Here is a 23,694-nt window from a genome sequence, read left to right as displayed (position 1 = left end):
TCATAGTCTGCTGCACTGTATGTACACGCACACACACTATTATTCCCCTTTCACTGTATGGTTGCTGTGCGAAGGGGAGGCGGGTGTTGCACTGCTTTTGTCCTCTTATTTGTATATGGAGTTTCTGATTTTTACTTCAAAATTAATGCTTTCTGGGTAGATTTCACTCTGGCAATTAAGTGTGAATGAAGTTTTACAATGAGTTCCCAAATTAACCTTTGTCTTTAATATATCCATTCATCGTGCCTCCTTTAAGGCATACTGGGTTACCGTTATTTCTAATGATAGGGACTGAGAAGACGACAGTGGATAAGCAGCTATCCACTTAAATGAAATGTACAAAAATGGATTTGTTATAAGTAGCGGCAATTTGCACTCGACTTCTAACAAAACAATTATTTTGAGAACTGACAAATGCATCAATAAGTTGGTTCTCAAAATGTTGATTCGTAGTGAGTAGAAATTCAATCTACCTCATTAATATGCATGAGGAAGGGCGTAATTTGCGACCCACTATGATTGGCTAGAGTGGCAGGCACAGTGGCCTGCAGGGGTCAGCAGACCACCATGTCTGGGATTGCTTTTAAATAAAGCAATTTGAATACAGCCATTTTCCTTAAAGGAAACCGGATTTTGGTTGCAAAACATTAATATCCAGTTTGAAGATTCAGTATCTGGCATGGAAGTCCATAACATGCACCTTTCAAATATCAAATCTGTATTTATTCCCAAACCCAATTAGCAATTCGGTAAGATTTAGTAACATGTTACTGACTTGCTATTAGAGTTTGGTGAATTAAAAAAGGCCATTCTGCTGTCAAAAAGGCTCCAATTTTACGAATCGGAGCTTTACTGACTGCAAAATTGCTTGATGAATTTGGATCATTACGTGCAGATAACCTTCATCTACACAATGGTTTTGTAAACTGCATGGGAACACAATTGTTACTTACCAGTAGGAGAAATATTGAAGCTTGATGATTTTTCTGGATTCACATACTGTGCATTATTCCACCATCATGCAGATGGGTCCAGAATAGTCTCCTTGTAGTCTCTCTTCTCTTTTTTGGGGGGAGCGTCGCCAACCATTTGTGCTTAAATCCGTCCTTGAGTGACGTCAGAAGTATGCCCCGGAGAAATTCTGTGACGCAGTCATTATCTTCAGATTTTTTATTCTTTTTTTTTATGTGGGACCTTGGTTTCGTTTATGCTCGTTGGTGTTCTCCTTGTATCGAATTTGTAAACACACTACTTTTGGTGGAAGTTGGCGGTTCGCAAGTGAGTCCAGAAAATTCTTCAAGGCGCAAAACTACTCCTACCGATAAGTAACCATTTTGTTTTGTAGCAGGAACCTTTTCTAGATTTACATGCTGTTCACTGATCATAAAGTGGTGTTTCTTCCTGTAGGGAGGCTAGGTCTTTCAGAAAGTGTGTTTACAAATAAATGTGTCAGCAGTTCCCAATTCTGCTTTCTTAGTGATATGCATGTCCACTCAGTAATGTGTGGCAACGATATATACAGATAACCATGTGGCAGCTGCACAAATGTCTAGTACTATGCTGCCTACAAAAGTGAGTTACTCCCATCTTCCTTGTTGAATCTGTCTGTGGTTTTTCTGTAAGCGTTGCTCCCCCTGCCTTGTGAAAATTTTGTATTGTTTGTACTATGATTTCGCGATAGTTACTCTGGTGACCAGGGAGTCCTTTCTTGAATGTGCAAAAGGCACAAAGATCTGTTCTCTTTTCCTGATGGGTTTTGTTCTTTCCAAGTAGTATATGATTGCCATTCAAACTTTAAGGTGTGCAGAGCCTTCTCTGCCTGTCTTTTAGGTTGTTGGAAAAATGCTGGCAAGTGAATAGCTTGGTTAACGTGGAACTTTGATACCACTTTTGGTATGAACCTTGGGATTGTCTTCATTACTTCTTTGTTTTTATGTAGTCACAGATACGGTCCCTGGATGGTGAGCTCTTGTATTTCACAGACACTTCACAGCGAGGTGTGCTCCTTGGGAGTGACACCTTCCTTGCTCCCACCAAGAAGTGTTTTATCACTGGTGTGGCAAAGAACTTCTCCCTATAATGCAACTTCTGTATGCAACGACTGTTGAGTGAACCTTGATAGAAGCATAGTAGAAATGCTTGTCTAGTAGGTATATCATCTATCTAATCATCGTGGCATCCTGCATCCAGTCTATGTGTTTCCTTGGTCTGTTGCACCATTGTTGAAATCTCCACTAGTTGCTTTAGCATTTTCTCGTTGTTTGCCGCCTTGCTTCCTCTCGAATGTCCATTGGTTTGGTTCCGGATTCCATACCTCCTCCTCCTGCATCGTTAGTAGGTATCGGTATGCTAGAAGCCCGATCTACTGTCCTTTGGATATCTCCAGGAGGTCTGAAAACCATGTCTGTCAAGTCCATTGTGAGGCTTTCAGGATTAGGTTGACCTGCTCCGGTTTGCACTTCTGGATTACCTTTGGTATTACTGAAATTGGTGGACAGGGAAAGCAAATCTGCCTAACTATTTTAGTAACAGTGTATTCCCTAGTGACTCTCGGTGGAGGCAGTAGAACCTGGATCCAAAATTTGGCATTTCACGTTCTTGTGTGCTGCAAGTAGGGCTATTTTCTGTGTCCCCCAATTTTGGAAGATCTGCATTAGCACTACTTGTTTTAGCTCGCATTCATGTGTGGTGCTTGCTTTTCTTCTTAGCCGGTCTGCTTCTGTATTTTGTTTTCCCGGTAGGTGTGTTGCTACTAGTGATATTCTGTTCTTTATCTCTCATCTCCAAATCTCTGTTGATAACGGGTAGGACATTTCTTCCTCCTTTGTTGCGGAGGTAATATATTGTTGTTGTGTTTTCTGTTTGAATTAGAACTGTCCTTCCATGTAGATGTTTCTGGTAGGCCTTCAGCGCTAGGATAACAGTCTTCAGTTCCAGCATATTTATGTGCTGCAATTCTTCCTCTGCCTCTGATCTTTAGCTTGTTCATGTGAGCTCCCTATCCTATGTGGGGTGTGTCAATTCTGATGGTAACTGATGGCGTTAGTGGTTTGAATGCTTTCCCCACTATCACATTCTGAAGGATCCATCATTGTATTTCTCGCAAAACATTGTCCGCAACAACCTCTAGATCTTCCCAACTGCCACATCCTGATCTGCAATTTTAAGATCACCCACAGGAACATTTTCTTCTCTCTGTGACAATTTCTAGTAATTAATGGAGTCACCCAGTGTATTTAGGATCTGACCTTGTTGATACTCTTCATTCACAGGTTGCATGTCTTCCCTTCCACTAGCAATTCGTCCAGCATATGGGTTGTTGTGTATTCCCTTTCGTCTAAGGTGTGCTGCGAACACAGCTAAACATTTTATGAACACTTGTGGGGCCAATTTTATTCCGAATGATTGTACTTTGAATTAGTATTGGGTCTTGTTCACCACAAACCTGAGGCATTATTTGTGTTGTCATTTTACTGGTAAGTGTTAATAGGCATCTGAGATCTATGGTTGCCATGTAATTTCCATCTCTTATTAGAGGGAAGACTTCGTGCAGCACTGTCATTTTGAATGTTTTCATCTTTATGAACTTGTTTAGTGACCTCAGGTCTAGTATTGGTCTTAAAGTCTTGTCTGGTTTTGCTACCATGAAGTAGTTTGAATACAACCCTTTGAGTTTTTGTTTCAATAGTACCATCTCTACACTTTGATTGTTTAATAAGTCCTCCACTTTTTGCTGTTAACCGTTGTTGTTCGACTTCTTTTTAATATCTTCCTTTTTAAATCGAGTCTAGGCATGGCGCATGTTCTGTCCGCAAGACCTGCTGTATTCAGTAAAAGGACTTTTATACCACCAGCTGCTTAGCATAGGTTGACTCCAGTGTTGTTCTTCTTTGCTGCCTCCTAACTGGTTCACTCAGCAGATATATCACTTCCGTTCTTAGCTGAGGAGCATTGGCCAAGTCCTTATGCTTTGATTGCTTCATCTGTTGTTTGGGAGAACTCTTTTTTTATTAATTGTTTCCTGCCTCGGCGGATGTTTGGATGTTCGTTTAACCTGCTAGTGTCGATGCGTATGCAGCTCCGGCACCTGTCCGTGCCCCCCCCCCCCCACTACTCGCCTGTCGCATCTTGCAACGTTAAAGCCCTCCTCCCCCGACCCTCCTTTAACCAAGTAAGCGTTCTTTGTCTTTCATTTAATCAAAACCATTTAATCAGAACTTTCGAGTGGTCCGCACACGAGAGCGCCATCTAAAGTGCTTCGGACGTCCAAGCACCATCAAGGCGGTACTTTTGTTAATGCAATCATGACACACACAGCGCCGCCTTGTTATGGTTTGCTCTGTGCATAAAGCTCGTTTGGCGTTTCTTTGATTTGCAGCTTTTGAACCACTTTCTTCACATTTCCTGGTCTGTGCTATCAAAAATGGGTCACGTGTGTTTTTCTTTTCCAGCTGCCAATGACGGCATTGAGCCTGATCTTGCTTTCCTTCTCCATTGTGCATGCTATGATGATGTATCCTTTACAGCGGGGCTGTGGTGCTATCAGAGCCAGACAATGGCCCTTCATATGGTCCTGGGGAGCGCGAAGTGCGGTAGGTGCTTTCTCTGTGCTTTTTTGATTGCTGCCACCAGCCAGGCCTTGACTCGTGCACTGGTTTAAGCCTGTCCAAGCAGCCCACGCGTTTTGTTGCACGCTCTTTCTTTTTAGGTCTCGGCTAAGCGCGCGGAAGCGCGTTCTCGCCGAGAACCTTTTGTTGCCGTGTCTGCTTTCCAGGAGACAATCCTGGCCGCGCGTAGGCGATTCGAAACTGGCACGCGCACAAGTACGAGCGCTGCGCGAAGCTCCCACACAACACACGCATGCGCATACACAAACACACACACACAAGCGCACACGCTCGCACATCCATACAGACCCCCCACGCATACACACACGCGCGCACACACACACGTGCACCGCCCCCCCCTGCCCCCCCCCCCCCTCTCCCCCCCCTTTTCAACTTACTGTGGCAATCTGGGGGACTCCGCTCTCAGCACGGCCGGGCAGGCAGCGGGCATGTGCCTCGTGCCCCCTCCGCAGAGTTGACGCTGCGGCTCCTTTCCCGGGGCTCCCTCTTGGTCAAGGGAGCCTTGCAACACGTGCGCAACATCCTGTTGTCGGCCCCGGGGCTCTCCACCGCTCACAGGAGCCCCGGGCCGCTCGGCGCATTTCCTCCGCCTGCCTCCTCTTCCGGTCCGGATGCGGCCCCGCTCCCGTCACAGGCGACCTTGCCCGACTTCCGGTGCGGCCGCGGCGGAATTCCGGGGGCAGTAAGAGTTATTTGTTTTTCAATTCTGCTTTATTGCCGTCGCACGTATTTATATATTTATTAACGTGCCGGTTCTTAGTAAAGTACATGTCAAAGGCTAAGAAAAGTAGGTTATTGCAGTGAACTATTTCAATAATGGCAAACCCTTGTTTTTCAATGCTGCTTTATTGCCGTCGCATGTATTTATATATTTATTAACATGCCGGTTCTTAGTAAAGTACATGTCAAAGTCTAAGAAAAGTAGGTTATTGCAGTGAACTATTTAAATAATGGCAAACCCTTGTTTTTCAATGCTGCTTTCTTGCCGTCGCACGCATTTATACATTTATTAACATGCCGGTTCTTAGTAAAGTACATGTCAAAGGCTAAGAAAAGTAGGTTATTGCAGTGAACTATTTCAATAATGGCAAACCCTTGTTTTTCAATACTGCTGTGAGTGTGCAGTGAGTGCAAAGTAGTGAGTAGTGAGTGCAGAGTGAGTGTTCAGAGTGCAGAGTAGTGAGTGCAGAGTGAGTGTGCAGAGTAGTGAGTGCAGAGTGAGTGTGCAGAGTAGTGAGTGCAGAGTGAGTGTGCAGAGTAGTGAGTGCAGAGTAGTGAGTGCAGAGTAGTGAGTGCAGAGTAGTGAGTGCAGAGTAGTGAGTGCAGAGTAGTGAGTAGTGAGTGCAGAGTGAGTGTGCAGAGTAGTGAGTAGTGAGTGCAGAGTAGTGAGTGCAGAGTAGTGAGTAGTGAGTAGTGAGTGCAGAGTAGTGAGTGCAGAGTAGTGAGTGCAGAGTAGTGAGTGCAGAGTAGTGAGTGCAGAGTAGTGGGTGCAGAGCGCAGAGTAGTGAGTGCAGAGCGCAGAGTAGTGAGTGCAGAGCGCAGAGTAGTGAGTGCAGAGCGCAGAGTAGTGAGTGCAGAGCGCAGAGTAGTGAGTGCAGAGCGCAGAGTAGTGAGTGCAGAGCGCAGAGTAGTGAGTGCAGAGTGAGTGTGCAGAGTAGTGAGTGCAGAGTGAGTGTGCAGAGTAGTGAGTAGTGAGTGCAGAGTGAGTGTGCAGAGTAGTGAGTAGTGAGTGCAGAGTGAGTGTGCAGAGTAGTGAGTAGTGAGTGCAGAGTGAGTGTGCAGAGTAGTGAGTAGTGAGTGCAGAGTAGTGAATGCAGAGTAGTGAGTGCAGAGTAGTGAGTGCAGAGTAGTGAGTAGTGAGTGCAGAGTAGTGAGTGCAGAGTAGTGAGTGCAGAGTAGTGAGTGCAGAGTAGTGAGTGCAGAGTAGTGGGTGCAGAGTAGTGAGTAGTGAGTGCAGAGTAGTGAGTAGTGAGTGCAGAGTAGTGAGTAGTGAGTAGTGAGTGCAGAGTAGTGAGTAGTGAGTGCAGAGTAGTGAGTAGTGAGTGCAGAGTAGTGAGTGCAGAGTAGTGAGTGCAGAGTAGTGGGTGCAGAGTAGTGAGTAGTGAGTGCAGAGTAGTGAGTGCAGAGTAGTGAGTGCAGAGTAGTGAGTGCAGAGTAGTGAGTGCAGAGTAGTGGGTGCAGAGTAGTGGGTGCAGAGTAGTGGGTGCAGAGTAGTGGGTGCAGAGTAGTGAGTAGTGAGTGCAGAGTGAGTGTGCAGATTAGTGAGTGCAGAGTGAGTGTGCAGAGTAGTGAGTGCAGAGTAGTGAGTGCAGAGTAGTGAGTGCAGAGTAGTGAGCGCAGAGTAGTGAGCGCAGAGTAGTGAGCGCAGAGTAGTGAGTGGCTGGCCCTGTTTCTAGCTCAAGCGGCACCTGTAGTCTAAAGATAATACCTCTGCCTCAAGTGAAGTACTCTGGTACCCAAGGATGACTAGCAAACAATATTATTCACAACGTTGCTTACTATTCAGCAACATTTGACAGTTTGCAAATCATCTTTATACAACAATTCAGAGTTTGATAACAAATTAATGCAACACATTGTAATATACAATGCCAATAGCTCAAACTTTAATGCTGCGAGACCTATTGCATTGTAAATGCTTGTTTAAGTCTGTTAGGAAGTCATGTCTTTTGTCCCAGGTTTAGTTTGTCATGAGCACTGCCTGCTGTGGTTGCTATATTTGTTAATGTCGCATGGACACCCCTTTTTTTCTTTCGACTAGTTTTCGTTTTCCTTCCATTGAACCAGTTGGACTTTTAAATAGACATTGTTATGTTCCTGCTCCAAAAAATAGCGCCACTTCCATTCACACTCGGGGGCACCTGAATAACTTCAACTAAAGGCTGTAATCACATATATTATGCCAGATGGGGATGGAAATTAATTCTATGAATTTGTAAAAAAAAAAAAAAAAAAACATGACTCGCAAAGAACACAATGTAATTTTGGTATTGGCATGATGCCAACACGGATGCAATGCTTTGTCGTACTACGTTTTGAAAGACAGGCAGTGTGGGTTCCCAGCCGAAGAATTAACAACACAGCTGCTACTCTCAGCGCCGCATCAGTTTCTCAGCCCAAGACGGTAGAGAGAAAATGTTCTGGTCTTTTCCGGTACAAAGCAGCGCTCACAGTGGCACAAAAAGATTTCATTAGTATCAACACTATCTTCTGCGCCTCTTCAAGGGTGGTAAGCGCTATATAAATAACATTTTAATACACTAGCTCACAGCATCACTGATCGGGCATCTAAAAAAAGCTGAGCCTTTTTAAAATATATTCGGAAAGCAGGCATCCCACATAAAGGGAATATAATTGGTGAGAAGTAAAACGTGATGTTAGCTGAATTTCATTTACTTCTTTTCGAGAGAAACGTTTAGATTCACATAATACATTTGCATTTCACTGTGTATCATATAATCTGAGTACATTCTTGAGATGGCATGGGTAATAAACTGGAAATTTATTTTCTTAAGAAGCAGAGACGTTCTGAATAAGTATATTTAGATTCATGGTTAACTTCCAGTGTGTGAAGGGAAGCAGTGATAAACGTTTCTCTTTAATAGGTATGTACGGCCTACTCTTTTTTTTCTAAGCACATTTTTACTGTACATATTTGCGAACAGGAACATGCCGCAAGCTTTATTACTGACACAAGATTAGATGAAAATGCACATTCATTCCTTGTTTGTGTCTCTTTGTACCCTTTGTACTCTTTGTACTCTCACTCTCTCAATGTAACTCTCTCGCCTCTCCATCTACTGCGGTCTCTCTTTTCTCTCTCCCTTTCTGTTCTATCGCTTCACTATTTGTTGCAGCGTCACAATCTCAGTTCTCTGAAATGGTTCCCAAGCGCTAATGGAAGACATATTTAAATGTGGCTGTGCTGCTCTCCCAAGAGGAGGAGCCAAAGCAAAAACAAAACATTACTGATGCGTTATTTAAAGTATGGTTTGTTTTGCGAAACGAAAAGTAGAACCCAGGCTTACAGTTTCAAAATGTATTTTTGGGCAATTTCACTAGAAAGGTTTGTCAAACAATTTGCGGCAATTTGACTTGCATCATGTTATCAGCTGAACCAAGCTCCAGGTAGATCCATCGGGTGTTGTTCCACACATACTAACATTTGAAACTGCAAAGAGGAACTTTGTGGGTCAGAAACAGGCAGTTTTTAGGTCTCGCCTGGCGTGAGCAGTGCATGTGCTGTCTCGCCATGCGAGGGCTTCTTGGAATTAATACGGTTCCAGTAGTCTTGTTGCTGCTCCGCCTGCAATTTAGATTTGTGCGCTTCATTTTGCGTCATGGATTATGCAAAACACAGTATAATGATTGCACCCGAGGCAATCATTACACTGAGGGTTGCCACCCTGTGCGCTTTTGGCCCCGCCCACCGAGATTGGATCATTTACTTGCTGTGGGAGACAGTGTCTCCCGCTAAGCACTTTTTTTTGTGCACGCTATCACTTCTACAATGTGGCCACACGCAGCGCCCGATCATTAGTAGGCTCACGTTACCCACATTTTTTTTTTTTATCGTGCAATGGCAACAGCTATTTGTTGGAGGCGCAGGGAGTACACGTTCTGAATGAATCACTAATGTGTCTCTTGGGAGGGAATGGTGGTTAACTGAACACTCCGTGCCCCTTCGATCCCAGCGTACCCCGGGCTGCTGCGGACCTCTCCACCCCGTGCCGTACTCACGTCTGTGCAGATGCCTCTCTGGGAGGCCCTTGTGCGAGGCAGGGGGCACGCTGGTTTACCACCTATGAGTGTGTACAGCCCTGCAAGGTGATAGTGCGATCCTTCGTCCAGTCCTGCTGCTGACAAACACCCACGATGCACAGAGCTAGCGTCACGTGTGTATTCATATGGGGTCTGCAGTGCCCTGGCAGACGCACTGTGTGGTCTTGGGCCGCAGCTGTACTGCTAACAGTGCCTTCTTGCTGAGGGGTTACATGCAGCTCGGTGGGCCGGCGCGAGGTTCCTATCAAATGTGTTTATTGCCTCTTAATTCACACTAATTAGTACAATTTCGTCAGTAACTACAGAATTAACGATGGCGCAACAGGCTGCACATTTATTCCCAATGGAAAACATGGACGCCACGTGGAATGGAAGTGCTCGCAACATGCGCCGGAATCAGCTCTTAGCCAGCAGCGTTTGTCACTTTACTCCGCATGCACTAATATTTGGGAAGTCACAATTAATTCAATGCAAGGCGCGTTTTCGTGGGGGGGACGCAGACCACGCCCCCATATCAGCATGGCATTCATCTTTAATTGCTTAGGTATATGACGGAGGTAGCAGACCCATTTCTGTACACACCACAGGTTTTGATCTACCCATGTTACAGAGGCTGTGTGGTAAAACTGAACAATGGGAGCCCTGCATGGGCCAGCTGGCCTTAAAGGCACGCTCTCGTTGTTATTGTTATGTCCTGGGCTTTGGGCGCAGGAAGGTAAACAGTACCCCCATCCTCTTTAAATAATCAATTCGGGTGCTTCTGATGTGGCTTTTACCTGCCACCCCTTCATGTTCTTCACTGAGCAGGGCAGTGCCCTGTCTGTGTAACAAAGACAGGGCCCAGCCCTGGCAGTGTCTGCCCCCAGGTGCACTGCCCTTCCGCACACACTGACCAAGAAAAAGCATGCAGGCCAGGCCCATTGACCTGCCAGAGAGCAGGAGCGCAGATGGCAGCCCCACAACTCAGGGCTCCTTTACAACCCTGTCCCAATAATACACCACTGCCTCTGCGCACACCGCACCAGTTGCGGCATGCACAGCCATGTTCTGCCAGGCACCACCAGGCAAGAACAAGGCTCGTGACACCCCCTACTTTAGAACTGTCCAAAAAATAGCTTCACTGCCCCTTCGTACACACTGAGCATGCCAGAGAAAGCAAGCACAGAGGACCAGGCTACCTTAGTGAAGTGCCCCTTCAGCAGTCTCCTTCAACGAAGAGCGCCCAGATATGTCAATGTACCCCCCTCACCCCACCACACACACTGTCTGCCCCGGAGTTTCCCACCCCAGGGACAGCTGCCATGTTTGAGGTTTGCAGGCTGCTTTTCACTCCGGTTGCGTGAGATCTTCACCCCTGTCAGCAGAAGGTGTTTCTTTTATTTTAAGACTTTTTATTGTTTAAAGGAGAGCAAGTTGAAAAAGTCGTCAAACTTATAAAGAAGATTTGTAAAACGCTGTAGTCGCCTCAGGGAACACCACTCTGGGTGAGTTCGTTAATGCCAGGATAGCGGTCTGTGCTGAAACCTGGACGGAATCCAGATTGTGAGGGGTCTAAGATTTTATTGGACTCGAGATATGAACTTAACTGCCTATTTATTATGGCTTCCAATTGTTTGCCCAGCAGGGGTAACAAGGATATTGGTCGATAATTACTAAGTACCTGAGGGTCAGCTGTAGCCTTCTTCAGGATAGGTCGTACATATGCTTCTTTCCAAGGGGTGGGAATAATGCCTTATTGGATAGAACAGTTAAATATTTTAAGAATTTCTGGTGCACAACTGGGAGATAGAAGGGCCATAATTTTGGGAGGGCAGAGATCGCCTGGCGAACCAAATTTGGCAAAAGATAATGAGTTTGAGATCTCATCTAGCGTGATTGTTTCGAACTGATACTTGCTGATGGTATCTCCAATTCTTCTAGTCCTGTAAAAAGTCCCGGCTTTTGAGACTTAGTGGTTGGAAAATTAGCGTAAATCTGCAAAAACAATTCCTGGAAATAGATTGCTAAATAGTCGCATAGTTCTTGAGATTCAGCCATGGATTGTCTACAAGCTTGAGGTGATACAAAGTCTTTAACTATATTGAAAAGGGCTTTAGATGAGTTACTAGACTGATCAATTTGATTCATGATATAAGTTTGCCTAGCCGTTTTTATGTTCTGATGGTAACTGGATAGCACTAATTTGTACGCTCGTCTGTCCACAAATCTTTACTATATCTTCATCGTCTCTCCAGTGTCTTGCACTTGGATTTGCCAATTTTTAACTCAGTGGTATACCAGGGAGCGGATTGCCGCCGCTGGGCTGAGCTATGTTTTATTTGAGGTATTGCGAAGTCCAGTGTAGTCACTAAGTCAGAGTTGAAACCTTCCATCATTCCAGAAACGTCGGAATCGTCAAGTCAAGTCTGAAATTTGTATAGCGCACTACTCACCCAGAGGGTCTCAAAGCGCTTAAGGGAGAGGGGTTCGTTACTGATCGAACAGCAATGTTTTGAGTTGTTTTCTGAAGAAGAGGTGGTTCTGTGTGAGACGGAGGTGGGTGGGGAGGGAGTTCCATGTCTTGGCCGCCAAGTAGGAGAAGGATGTTCCTCCCATGGTGGCTCTTCGGATGCGTGGAATCGCGGCGAGGGCTTGGTTGGACGATCGTAGTTGGCGGGTGGGGGTGTAACAGGTCAGGCGAGTGTTGAGGTACTTGGGTCCTAGGTCGTGGAGGGCTTTGTGTGAGTGGGTGAGGAGACGGAACGTGATTCTCTTGTTGACGGGGAGCCAGTGCAGGTCTCTCAGGTGACCGGATATGTGGTTGTGGCGAGGTATGTCTAGGATGAGTCGAGCGGAGGCGTTTTGAATGCGTTGAAGTCTTTTCTGCAGTTTGGCTGTGGTTCCGGCATAAAGGGTGCTTCCGGCATAAAGGGTGCTTCCGTAGTCCAGTCAGCTGGTAACGAGTGCTTGGGTGACCGTCTTCCTTGTTTCGGTTGGGATCCAACGGAAGATCTCTCGGAGCATGCGTAGGATGTTAAAACATGATGATGAGACGGCGTTGACTTGTCTGGTCATCGAGAGGGAGGGGTCTAGGATGAATCCCAAGTTGCGAGCATGGTCCGTTGGTTTGGGTGCGATACCCAGTGCCGGGGGCCACCATGAATCATCCCAGGCAGAGGGGGATGATCCTAGAAGGAGGACTTCCGTCTTGTCGGAGTTCAGTTTTAGGCGGCTGTTCTTCATCCATTCGGCTACGTCTTTCATCCCTTCGTGTAGGTTGGTTTTGGCGGTGGTTGGGTCTTTGGTGAGGGAGAGGATCAGCTGGGTGTCGTCTGCGTAAGAGATGATGTTGAGGTTGTGTTGGCGTGCGATGGATGCGAGGGGGCTCATGCAGACATTGAAGAGGGTGGGGCTGAGTGATGATCCTTGTGGAACGCCGCATATGACTTCGGTGGCCTCTGATCTGAAAGGGGGGAGGCGGACTCTCTGGGTTCTTCCGGCGAGGAACGAGATGATCCAATCCAATGCTTTGTCTTGTATCCCGACGTTCCTGAGGCGTTGTACAAGTGTGCGGTGGCAGACAGTGTCGAATGCTGCGGAGAGGTCCAGGAGGATGAGGGCCGCTGTTTCCCTGTTGTCGAGCAGTGTTCGGATGTCGTCTGTGGCTGCGATGAGGGCGGTCTCTGTGCTGTGGTTGGCTCGGAAGCCGGACTGTGAGAGGTCGAGGGAACTGTTAGACTCAAGGAAGGCGGCGAGCTGACTGTTGACGGTCTTCTCTATGACTTTGGCGGGAAACGGGAGGAGCGAGATGGGGCGATAGTTATTAAGTTCGGTGGGGTCAGCTGTGGTTTTTTTTCAGGAGGGCGTTGAGCTTGGCATGTTTCCAGCTATCCGGGAAGGTAGCGGTGTTGAAGGAGCAGTTGATGATGTCCCAGAGTTGGGGTGCTATGACGGAGTCGGCCTTGTTGAAGATGTGATGGGGGCATGGGTCGGTTGGCGATCCGGAGTGGATGGAGTTCATCAAGCGGATGGTGTCATCGGTGCTGATCGGGGTCCAGGTGCGGAGGGTGGTGGTGGGGGCTTCGGTTCAGTGCTGAGTGGAGTAGGCTGGTCGCCAAAGCGGTTATGTATGTTTGCGATCTTGCTGTGGAAGAACGAGGCTAGAGAGTCGCAGAGGTCTTGAGAGGGAGTGATGTCGTTGTTGCGGCGCTGGAATTGGTGAGTTCTTTGACAATGCTGAAGAGTTCCTTGCTGTTGTGGGCGTTGTTGTCTAGTCGATCCTTGAATGCTGATTTCTTGGTGGTGCGGATCAGCTGGTGGTGTTTGCGGGTGGCGTTCTTGAGGGTGGTCATGTTGACAGTGGTTGGGTTCCTTCGCCAGGCTTTCTCGAGGGTGCGGCAGTTCTTTTTGGAGTTCTTGAGGTCGTCGTTGAACCAGGAGGCTTTTTTGCTTCCTAGTTTGTTGGGACGGTTTTTCAAGGGTGCTAGTTCGTCAGCGCAGTGGGAGATCCATTGTGCGAGATTGACGGCTGCTTGATTTGGGTCTGTTGATATGGCGGGAGGGTTTTGGTTCAGAGATGTGGGGAGTTGGTCGGTGGTGATTTTGTTCCAGCTTCTGCGGGGAACTTGTTGCAGGTGGTGGTGGGTCGTGGTCTTTCTGTAGCTAAAGTGGACGCAGCCGTGGTCAGTCCAGTGGAGTCCCGTGACGTGATTAAAGGAGATGTGCTTGCTGGAGGAGAAGATTGGGTCGAGCGTGTGTCCGGCGTAGTGGTTGGGGGTGTTCACCAATTGTTTGAGTCCGAGATTGGCGAGGTTATCCAGCAGGGTGGTGGTGGTGTTGTCGTTGTTGTTTTCCAGGTGGAAGTTGAGGTCCCCTAGGAGAATGTAGTCATCGGAGGGGAGGGCGTGTGGGCTGACAAAGTCAGCAATGTCTTCGCTGAATTGTGTGCGGGGTCCTGGGGGTCTGTAGATGAGGGTGCCTCTGAGTGTGGTCTTGGGGTCGGTGTGTATCTGGAAGTGGAGGTGTTCGGTGGCTATGGGGGTGTCGTCAGAGTTAGTCGAGATGCGGATGGTGTTCTTGTGGACTATGGCGATGCCTCCTCCTGTTTGGTTGATGCGGTCCCTTAGGATGATCTTGTATCCGTCCGGGATGGCTATGGCGATGTCGGGTGCTGATGAGGCGTTCATCCAGGTTTCCGTGAGAAAGGCGACGTCCGGTGAAGTGGTGTCGAGTAGGTTCCATAGTTCAATGGCGTGTCTGTGGACCGAGCGGGTGTTGAGCAGGATGCACTGCAGGTGGTTGTTGTTGGAGCTCTGATTGGCGTTTGTGGTTGTAGTGTGGGTCCTGATGCAGCAGAACTTGCAGGTTTGGCAGGTGAAGGGTCCATGGGTACTTCCTGGGGCGGCTCGGTGACAGTCATGGGGGCGGCCGGTGTTGAGTGCGGTGAGGGTGGCGGCGTCGTATGTTCGGCGGGAGGGATGGCCTCTGCGGGGGTCAGGGGGTCTGGCGCTGGGCGCGGTCCGGGCATGGACGGGCGTAGACGGGCTTACCTTCGGCACGCATAAGGCGCGCACGCTGCGCGTATGCCGCTCTGACATAAGTGGATAGTGGAGGGGGTGGAGCGAGGGAGGAGCAGCTGGGAGGCGGGAGCGGGGTGGCGAGTGGGGAGGGGATCTGTTGAAGATGCTGTAGGGAGCGGGGGTGGGGCCGCAGGGGAGCAGCGGCGGGGAGCGGGGAGAGACGGGCTGGGTCAACAAAATGGCACCAAACAACAACTAAACAATGCAGGGCGAGATCGGGGGCACAGTCTGGCACAGATACTGGTTAAAGCAGTCTCAATATGATACGATATCACAGTCAGGCTCAAATACGATACCACACGCTATCACAGGATGCAGGCGAGATCGGGGGCACATAATACGATATTACAGGAAGCAGGCGAGGTCGGGGGCACATATTGGCAGAGATAGATCTCAAAGCAGATCCGAGGACGGCCAGGAGCGGGTGGAGCGACCGGTTCTGACTGGGTCAGGACGTCAGGACCACATTCCAGTGAGCGGGGATGTTATACCTCATTGAAGGATTCCAAGGATAGTTTATGCCAAGGTCTGCGTAGCTCCTTCTTCTTCCGTCCCATATTTCCTGTTAGGGTCGGGGTGGATGGGGATTGATTAGAAAACAGGACTATAAAATGGTCAGTCCACGTTAAGGGATAGGGGGAGTAGCAGGTGAGGTGATCGATATTAGTAAAAATTAAATCAATGGCGTGGCCAGCCCGGTGAGTGGAGCCAATAACCCTTTGGGAGAGTCCAATTAAATTAAGACTGGTTATAAGCTTTATAAGTTTAGCTTATAACAGATGGTGCCCCATTTCGTGAAGCAGGGAATTAACCCAGAAACCTTTTAGAGGAGATATTTGTGGTCACCGTCGGCAAACGGAAAACTGTCTATCGTTGAACGACAGAGATTTCCAGACGGTATAAACAAGACACAGAAAAACAGGAATGGACGTCAGAGCACAGGCTGGGACCTTTTCTACCATGGTGGAATCAGATTTGTTGGGAAAAAGCCATGGGTGGAGCTGGAAGATGTTACCCCGACGGCCTGAAAATGCCACTGCTGCAAAAAACTTTCAAAGAACAGCCTATTGCCAGGGGAAGACTTTAAAAGTGAGGGATATGGAGGAAGATATATTCATTAGAATATATGTATGAGTTCAAGGACACTTTGTTTGGCAGTTTCTCCCGGGCATTTATTTCATAATATTGAGCCAGGTGCATTTATCGGTTATAATGATGCACAGATAAAGGAGAGCAACTGAGACACGTACACAACAAAACAAACACCAGCCTCAATGTACTATATCTTCATTGTAGATCAGTGTACCTATAGTTAATGACAAACTTAGTATGCAGGACACACAAAATACTTAGCAAATCCAGATGTATTCTTTGAGCATCTGCTTTGAGACACTAAAGGACACACAGCAAAATAAATCACCACTATGTGCTTTAAGGACTTCGAACAGAGCCATGGAAAAAAGAAACCGGTAGAAAACACAAGTCTAGAACAACAGTGTGAACTTGAGATGGCTAGTAAAACTTCCTAGCCTGTGTCCATGCTAACACTAGAGCAAAGATGCCAGTAGAAAAACCCAGCAGCGTTTTAGGATGAGAACGCAAACTGGAACCTCCAAAACCTCCAAAAGGGCAGCTATAAAACGTCACACCGCCCTCTCAGGTTAATGCTGGCAGATCTGCTGTGCAGCAATGGCAGCTATATACAAATTAATCTTTCTATCTGATTTAAACACAATGAACTCCACAGGTTTTAACATTACACATAATTATGGCATCACTGAAAGCACCTTTTGGGAGAAAACATAATGCAAAAATTAAATTGACATAATACGTTAACACAAGTTCTACATTTTACATTGGGGGTATACTCACTTAAAAGAAATGTCTCACAGCAAGCAAAGGAACGACCGAACTCAATCGTAAATAGACCCTACATAATATTCTGTACAACATACACAGTACTACGTCAAAACATGATCCTTTAAATCAAACATTATATTTTAAAACATCATTTAATCATGTTACATGATGACACGCCTTAGGAAAATAGTTGTTTTACCTCCAGATCCCAATTGCTTGTAGAATCTGTATTCTAAGTGCAGCTGTGGTGCTCTAGACTTCATTGGTTCCTGAATAAAAACAAGACGAAAGACGCGTTAACCAAATTCCAGTTTGAAACCTGACAAAGTCTGACAACAGTGAACCAGTTCATAACAGATGTTGAGGGGAAACATTTTATATTGGATTATGAAAGCAAATCAATTAAAGGGGGCTAATCAAATACAATTCGAAGTGCTAATTTACAGAGCAAGTGGTATGATTTTTTTTATAAGAGAAGCATTAATTGCATCTCATCTACCAGGGCTCATTTTGCTATGGAGGCAAAGGAGAAGAATAAAAACAGGCTTTAAGCATATCAGTAGCCTTATTTGACCACCTCAAACTTTAAAGCAAGACACCCAAGATGGCAGGTTCAGAAAACATTATTGCCCCTTTTAAACAAATCAGCATTTGAAGCCCGGAATTAGATGTTTGTAGCTGGAGTCTTCAGACATTTCATACAGATGCATCCGTTCAAGGAAGTTTGCAGACCACTTTCAGGAAGCACATTCTTGGGCATCTAACACAATTATTTGGAATATAGTCCTTTGGTGGAAAGTAAGGCCAATATTTAAGAACATTAGTGACAGGAATTCACTTTTAATACTGTCAAAAGAAGCACAGACATACAATAGGCATACACTGTCATGTCAACATCTGCACCCTACTTAAACAAGGCACGTCTTCCAAACGAAGGGTATAAAGGGTTTACTCCAAGTTTAACATGCAATCCAATTTCCCCACCCCGAGCTGATCCCACGGCGTGAATCATTCAACCCTATTCCAATAGCTGACTGAGAACAAATTAGCCATAAAATCTTATCTGGCTTGCACCTCGATCTCTGCCCCACCCGCCCCTTTCTGCTCACCAAGGAGGCGCTAGCCATCAATTCAAAAACTAATGCCCTCTTCAACCGATCTTTTCAAAGTGGTAAGTTACCTGTTAGTTGGAAAAAGGCTCTGATAATTCCTCTCCTTAAAAAAAAAAAAAATCCAACGCCAAACCACACACACTAAGGAATTACAGAACCATCTCTCTCCTTCCCCACCTCGGCAAAATGCTAGTAGCCCTGGTGAACTGTCAGATCACCTGCTATGTGGAACAGAAAAAAATTCGACATCCAACCCAGTTAGGCTTCCATGCCGGTTTCAGCACGGAACTAGCCCTACTCAGAGTCACCAAATACATCGGAGGTAACCTCAACGCAGAAGGTGGTGGTCATCGTTTAAGATATATCCACCACCTACGACAGTGTCTTGCACAAGATCTTTTTACAAGGAGGGCTTGACAGGCCTTGCTCATAAATACCTCCACTCATTCTTAGAAGACCGACAACAAACAGTCTTCCTCTCCCCTTTCACCTCCCAGTCCAGGGCCATCACCAGAGGTGTCCCTCTAGGTTCATCACTAAGCCCAACACTTTATATCATCTATCTGGCGCCACTAGCCTTAGTTGGGCTAAGGTGGGGTATGAACATAGTCTCTTATGCAGGCAATACTCAATTTATGTGATTCTTCTGCCAGTTCAATGCCAATATAACTGGGAACTTACAGGGCTGCTATGCGCCCATTGCTCAGTGGATGCACAACAGCTTTGTACAACTCAATTCCGACGAAAAATAGATATTGATGTTTGAATCATCTTCCATGCTGGGCACACAGCGTCTCGGTCTGATTTAGGGCCTGACCCCACCCACACCCCCTCCATGGTTGTAAGGAATCTGGAGGTTATGATGGACAATGCCTTTTTCCTTCAAAACCCACCCACATCAAGATCACTTTAGACACTTGCTTTCGTCTGCTAAAATTCTTAAAGAAACTTCTTAAGTACCTAACCCATGCCACAAGCAAAGGAATTCTACATGTTCTAATCATCTCCAGACTAGATTACGCCAATGTAATCTTTTCTTGGTGCCCCCAGAATCTGTTGTCTCGTCTGTAGCAAGTACAAAAAGACACAGATAAACTTTCTGAACATCTCAAACCATCAGTCCATCAGACTAAGGCTTAAAGAACTACACTGCCTACTGATCAACTCTAGAATAAAATGTAAAATGCTTATGTTCACTCATACAGCACTCCATCAGTAGGGCCCCAGATACATCCAAGACATGCTTAAACACTACTCTCCCACATGGGCACTTTGCTCCTCCAACCACAACCTTCTGTGCATCCCCAGATTCTGCTAAACCAGATCAGGAGGAAGATCTCTCTGGGTTCTGGCCCTTAGTCTCTGGAACGCTCTCCTGCCTCCATGTGTAACATTTGCAGTGAAAGTCTGTTTAAAGCACAGTTAAAAATAGTCTTGTTTGGTGAGCTGTACCTTCCAATCTGACCTGTGCCACGCAATGCCCAGGACCACTGTATGTATAAAGAATAAACAGATTTGTAATCTGTGATTTCTGATCAAAGTTATGGAAATACGCATTTCAGAAAAATATCTACTGCCAATGTCTTAATAAGGTTTCTGGCCTGTGACCAGACACCGGAAAAAATAATAAGGTTTTTGAACCAAGAGCCTGCACTTTCCCCTCTTTCTGAATATACTGACTGCTTCTAAATAACAAGCATTTACAATGCAACGATTTCGCCTTTGTAAAAGTTTTAGCTATTGGCTTTGTAAATGACAAACTTTTTATTTATGTGTTGGTTTTGAAAACAGATAAATAAATGGCATTGTCATTTACAATGGCAATAGCTTAATCTCTCGCAAATGCGAGACCTGACACATGGAGACACATACCGACTGTCATACAAATAAAAGAACAGGCACACTGACACTGCCACAGATACACATACAGAAGCAAATACACAAAGATGGACAAAGACTTGAGCACAGCGGCAAGAACAAACTCAGGCCATCGAAAGTCCCAGTGCACAAACACAGAAACTCAAATGGACGCAAACTGATATTCCCAGTGAAAAGAAAATAACACATTTATCCAGCACACATAACGTTACCAGCCTACGCATACACACACATACAGAAACGTGAGCCCCGCCAGGAAAACTAAACATGCAGAGACGAGTACCGAGTTATGTTACACTAGTTGACGCCATGGGGGTGGTGATACCGGGTATTACCAGTAGGGCAGCGCCCATAATGCACCAGTGTGGGGTCAGTGGTACTCGGTGTGGCCTGTCAAACATATCCCACGCTGCACCTCCGTGTAATATCCGATGGCGGTGCTGACTGCGGCTAGTCGGGCAGAGCTCATGCTAAACCAGTGTCAAGGCTCTGGCCCTGTGCGGTCTGTGGCCTTTCGGACTCCGTCCATACTGCACCCATCTGGGGCCATGGAGGGAATGCCTTGTGCGGCTGCTCGGCATAAGCCACAGTACACAAGTTTAGTGTCCGTAGCATACCCTATATATATTTCACCAATGCAGGTACTGGCTGCAACCGATCGGGTATTAATGCGGTGCCGGTTGAGGCCGAGCAGGCCAGACAGGCAAAGACCATTCTGAGCCAGTGTGGGTCTTGAACTGTGACGCTAGTGCTGCATGCAGGTGATCAGCCCAAGCCTACACTGCATCAGCGTGGGTCTGTATTGCCAGACGTGGACTGTCAAGCACAACAGCCCACGCTGAAGACTGAATGAAACCTGCACCAGAATGAGCTCTCTGCAGCCGGTGCTGGGTGCGGCTGGTCGATGTGAGCCCACACTGCAGCAGCAGCACACAGGCAAGCTGCCACCGAGCCCGAGCTGCGTGCCGCGGAGCAGGCTGTGCCCGCACCGCAGCAGGACAGGCCATCTGCCAGCATGCCGCTGCTAGTGCCTGCTGCGTGTGGTGGAGCTCAGCCCATACTAACACATTTATCCACCACACATAACGTTACCAGCCTACGCATACACACACACATACAAAAACGTGAGCCCTGCCAGGAAAACTAAACATGCAGAGACGAGTACTAAGTTATGTTACGCTAGTTGACGCCATAGGGGTGGTGATACCGGGTATTACCAGTAGGGCAGCGCCCATAATGCACCAGTGCGGGGTCAGTCACTCGAAACAAGGAAAGCGGATCCTAAATACGATCACCAACCGTCCCCTACTAAGGCGAATCAACCATGCATTTATCCACTCGTTACAGCTAATCTTCAACGGATGTCATTTGTCCGTAATTTTAGCACTTACGGGTCACGTTTAACAGCAAATCTTAAAGCTCAACGTATTGCAGTAGTCGCCTGGGAGTGGGCGGTACTACCAATGTATAAAGTCATGTAGCATTGGAGTATTAGGAGCACCCCAGCCAATCCTAGTGCGTCGCACAGAATTCCTACGTGCTGATTGGCTCCTGAGTCCGAACGTGTTGTCTGCGTCCACCGTTCCTGGAGTGACTGGGGCTAACTAAGGCTTAGTTGGAATCTCAGCTGATCCGAGTTAAACAGCTTTATGACTAAGCCCCTTCACATTTAATGTATTTACGTATTGGACCAGTTATGACTATGTCTGTATAAAGGAGGACCCTTTCTGGAGCAGAGGGCTCATAGATACAGTTTTAGCATCCAAGTGAAGAGTCTCGCTTCATAAAAACTACTATTAACACATTTTTATTTAACTGTACCATAAATTCACACCACGCAGTCTTTCTTCACCCATTCCTCCCTGTCCAAATTTTCACGCAACCTCAACCCTGAGCACCAGGCAATTCGTTTGCACATTCCCTGATCTCAGAAGACCAACCCATTGTAAAACTCTGTATACGAAAGAACGGCGATCTGGTCGGCTTTATAATAAACACTTTGAATTCAAACATTTTGAAGTCTTCGCTTACTTTTCCCAAACATGCACTTATTTATTCATTTATTCATTTGTGTACTTGTTTTTTTATAGGTGATTTCTGCAATTTATTTGCATTTGCCAGTATCAGGACCTTGATTTTTCATAACTTATTTTACCCATTTATGTTTGCAACTATCCGTTTATTGATCATTTTATTCTAGGTTTATAACTTTTTTTTAATATATTCATTACAGTGTTTAATAGTGCATGGAAATGCGCGTGTATCGATGTATATGTCTATCCATGGCTTCTAGCTATTTATCCATTCATGGTGGCATGCATCGTGTTATATACCTATGTATTTATTCTGCTATTTACGCAAACGCTAATATGGGTAATTATGTTGGGGTTAGTTGTATTTGTATATGTATGTTTTACCTGCGGCATTTATTCTGTGTATTAATGTATATAATAAGATATTAGTTATTTCAAAGTAAGAAAATATATCATTTTCAGCCAGGTCCCCATTTTCTTCCCTGCACTTGACCGCTAGAAGGCGCTGCAGCCCGTCTTATAGAGCTGACCGCAGCTGGACTCCGAGATATGGCTCTGCTGGTGTCAGCGCCCAGTTAATGGCTGTCAGCAAGGGAAAGAGACGTTCGCGGGTGGGTAATTAAACCCAAATTGCAGGCGGGGGATGCCCGCACGTGAATGATATTGTCATTTATAATGATTTAACATGCACCTGGGTAAGGTGAGGGGGAACAGAGAGGGTATTCACAGGGACCCGTTTGGTGGTGCGGAAGCTGCGCCTATATTTAAAGTTGTTATATTTTCGAGTCAAAACGTGTGGGAAAACGGAATAAAAGCAAACACGTCTTGACGGTGGTTAACATGAATGAAGCGGTAACTTCATTTACGTTAGGGCGCAAAACGTTCGGCCAAATGTATTAAAAAATGCTAAGCGAGGAGGCATTTCTGTGAAATGAAGCAGGAGGGGAAGCATGTTAACGTTTCACCCTTCTCTGCAGCTAATGAATAAAATGCCTCGGAAAGGGCTCGGGGGTCACTGTTAATATTCTGCACCTGGAAAAAAGCTGAGAATGTGGTTTTCAGCATTTTTACGTGGTGCAACTGCTCATCTCGGCGTGTCAGGGATAAGCTGGACGGGTTTCTGTTTCCCAAGGAAAATGGCTCGCAGTACTGACGGAGAGTATTGTTAAGCAGGCAACGGGGAGCAGAACTACCTCACCTGGGGGTTCAGCAAACAGAAGGAAAAACAAGTCAGGTCCCGGGCCGGCAGCCAATCACGGCGCGGCCGGGGAATGACGTCACGGGGGTGTCCCGGGCCGGCAGCCAATCACAGCGCGGCCCGGGAAATGACATCACGGGGGTGTCCCGGGCCGGCAGCCAATCACAGCGCGGCCCGGGACACACGCAACAAGGGGCGGGACTTAAAAAAAGAGTCCGAAACGCCCACGATTCGCGTTCTGACCGGGAAAGAGTGATGGACAACCGTGTCTTCCAATGGCTAGCCTCCATTTATGGAGCTAGCCAATGGAAGAAGGGGCGGTTTCAAGTCCCCACTATTGAGATTACATTAGATTTCGCCCTGCGCGGAGCAACTGCTACGCAGTTGCAACGCCAGGGCGAAACCTAAAAACTCGACAACAACAAAGGTAGCATTTTTTTAAACCCATAATCACGTTGCTTCATTTGAAGCTTCTAGAAATGATGGTTCTTGTTTTGGTCATCCAGCTAATTTTCGGCATGCAAAGTTTCATACTGATACGTTCAGTGGGGGGTTCCACTACAGCGAACAGACTTATATAAAACTTGGCATGAAAGACTGGAACCATTAAGCTCAGGGGCACTGCGCTCATAGCCTACTGGCAGG

At 46.6% G+C, this 23,694-nt stretch overlaps 1 protein-coding gene across 8 annotated transcripts in view; it reads right to left on the bottom strand.

The window, feature by feature from the left end:
* The window catches only part of CSNK1G3 (casein kinase 1 gamma 3), a 406,194-nt gene that overhangs the window by 255,545 nt on the left and 126,955 nt on the right, over positions 1-23,694 (bottom strand). For all 8 annotated transcript variants that reach the window (XM_078675581.1, XM_078675582.1, XM_078675576.1 and 5 more), the window contains exon 4: positions 17,028-17,097. In XM_078675581.1, the coding sequence (XP_078531707.1) occupies positions 17,028-17,097 (70 nt within the window). The remainder of the gene's footprint in view (positions 1-17,027; positions 17,098-23,694) is intronic.

The sequence above is a fragment of the Lissotriton helveticus genome, chromosome 2_1 (assembly GCF_964261635.1).
Source record: "Lissotriton helveticus chromosome 2_1, aLisHel1.1, whole genome shotgun sequence".
Classification (NCBI taxonomy): domain Eukaryota; kingdom Metazoa; phylum Chordata; class Amphibia; order Caudata; family Salamandridae; genus Lissotriton; species Lissotriton helveticus.
The sequence above is the reverse complement of the archived record's forward strand: the minus strand, read 5'-3'. Positions and strand labels throughout refer to the sequence as shown.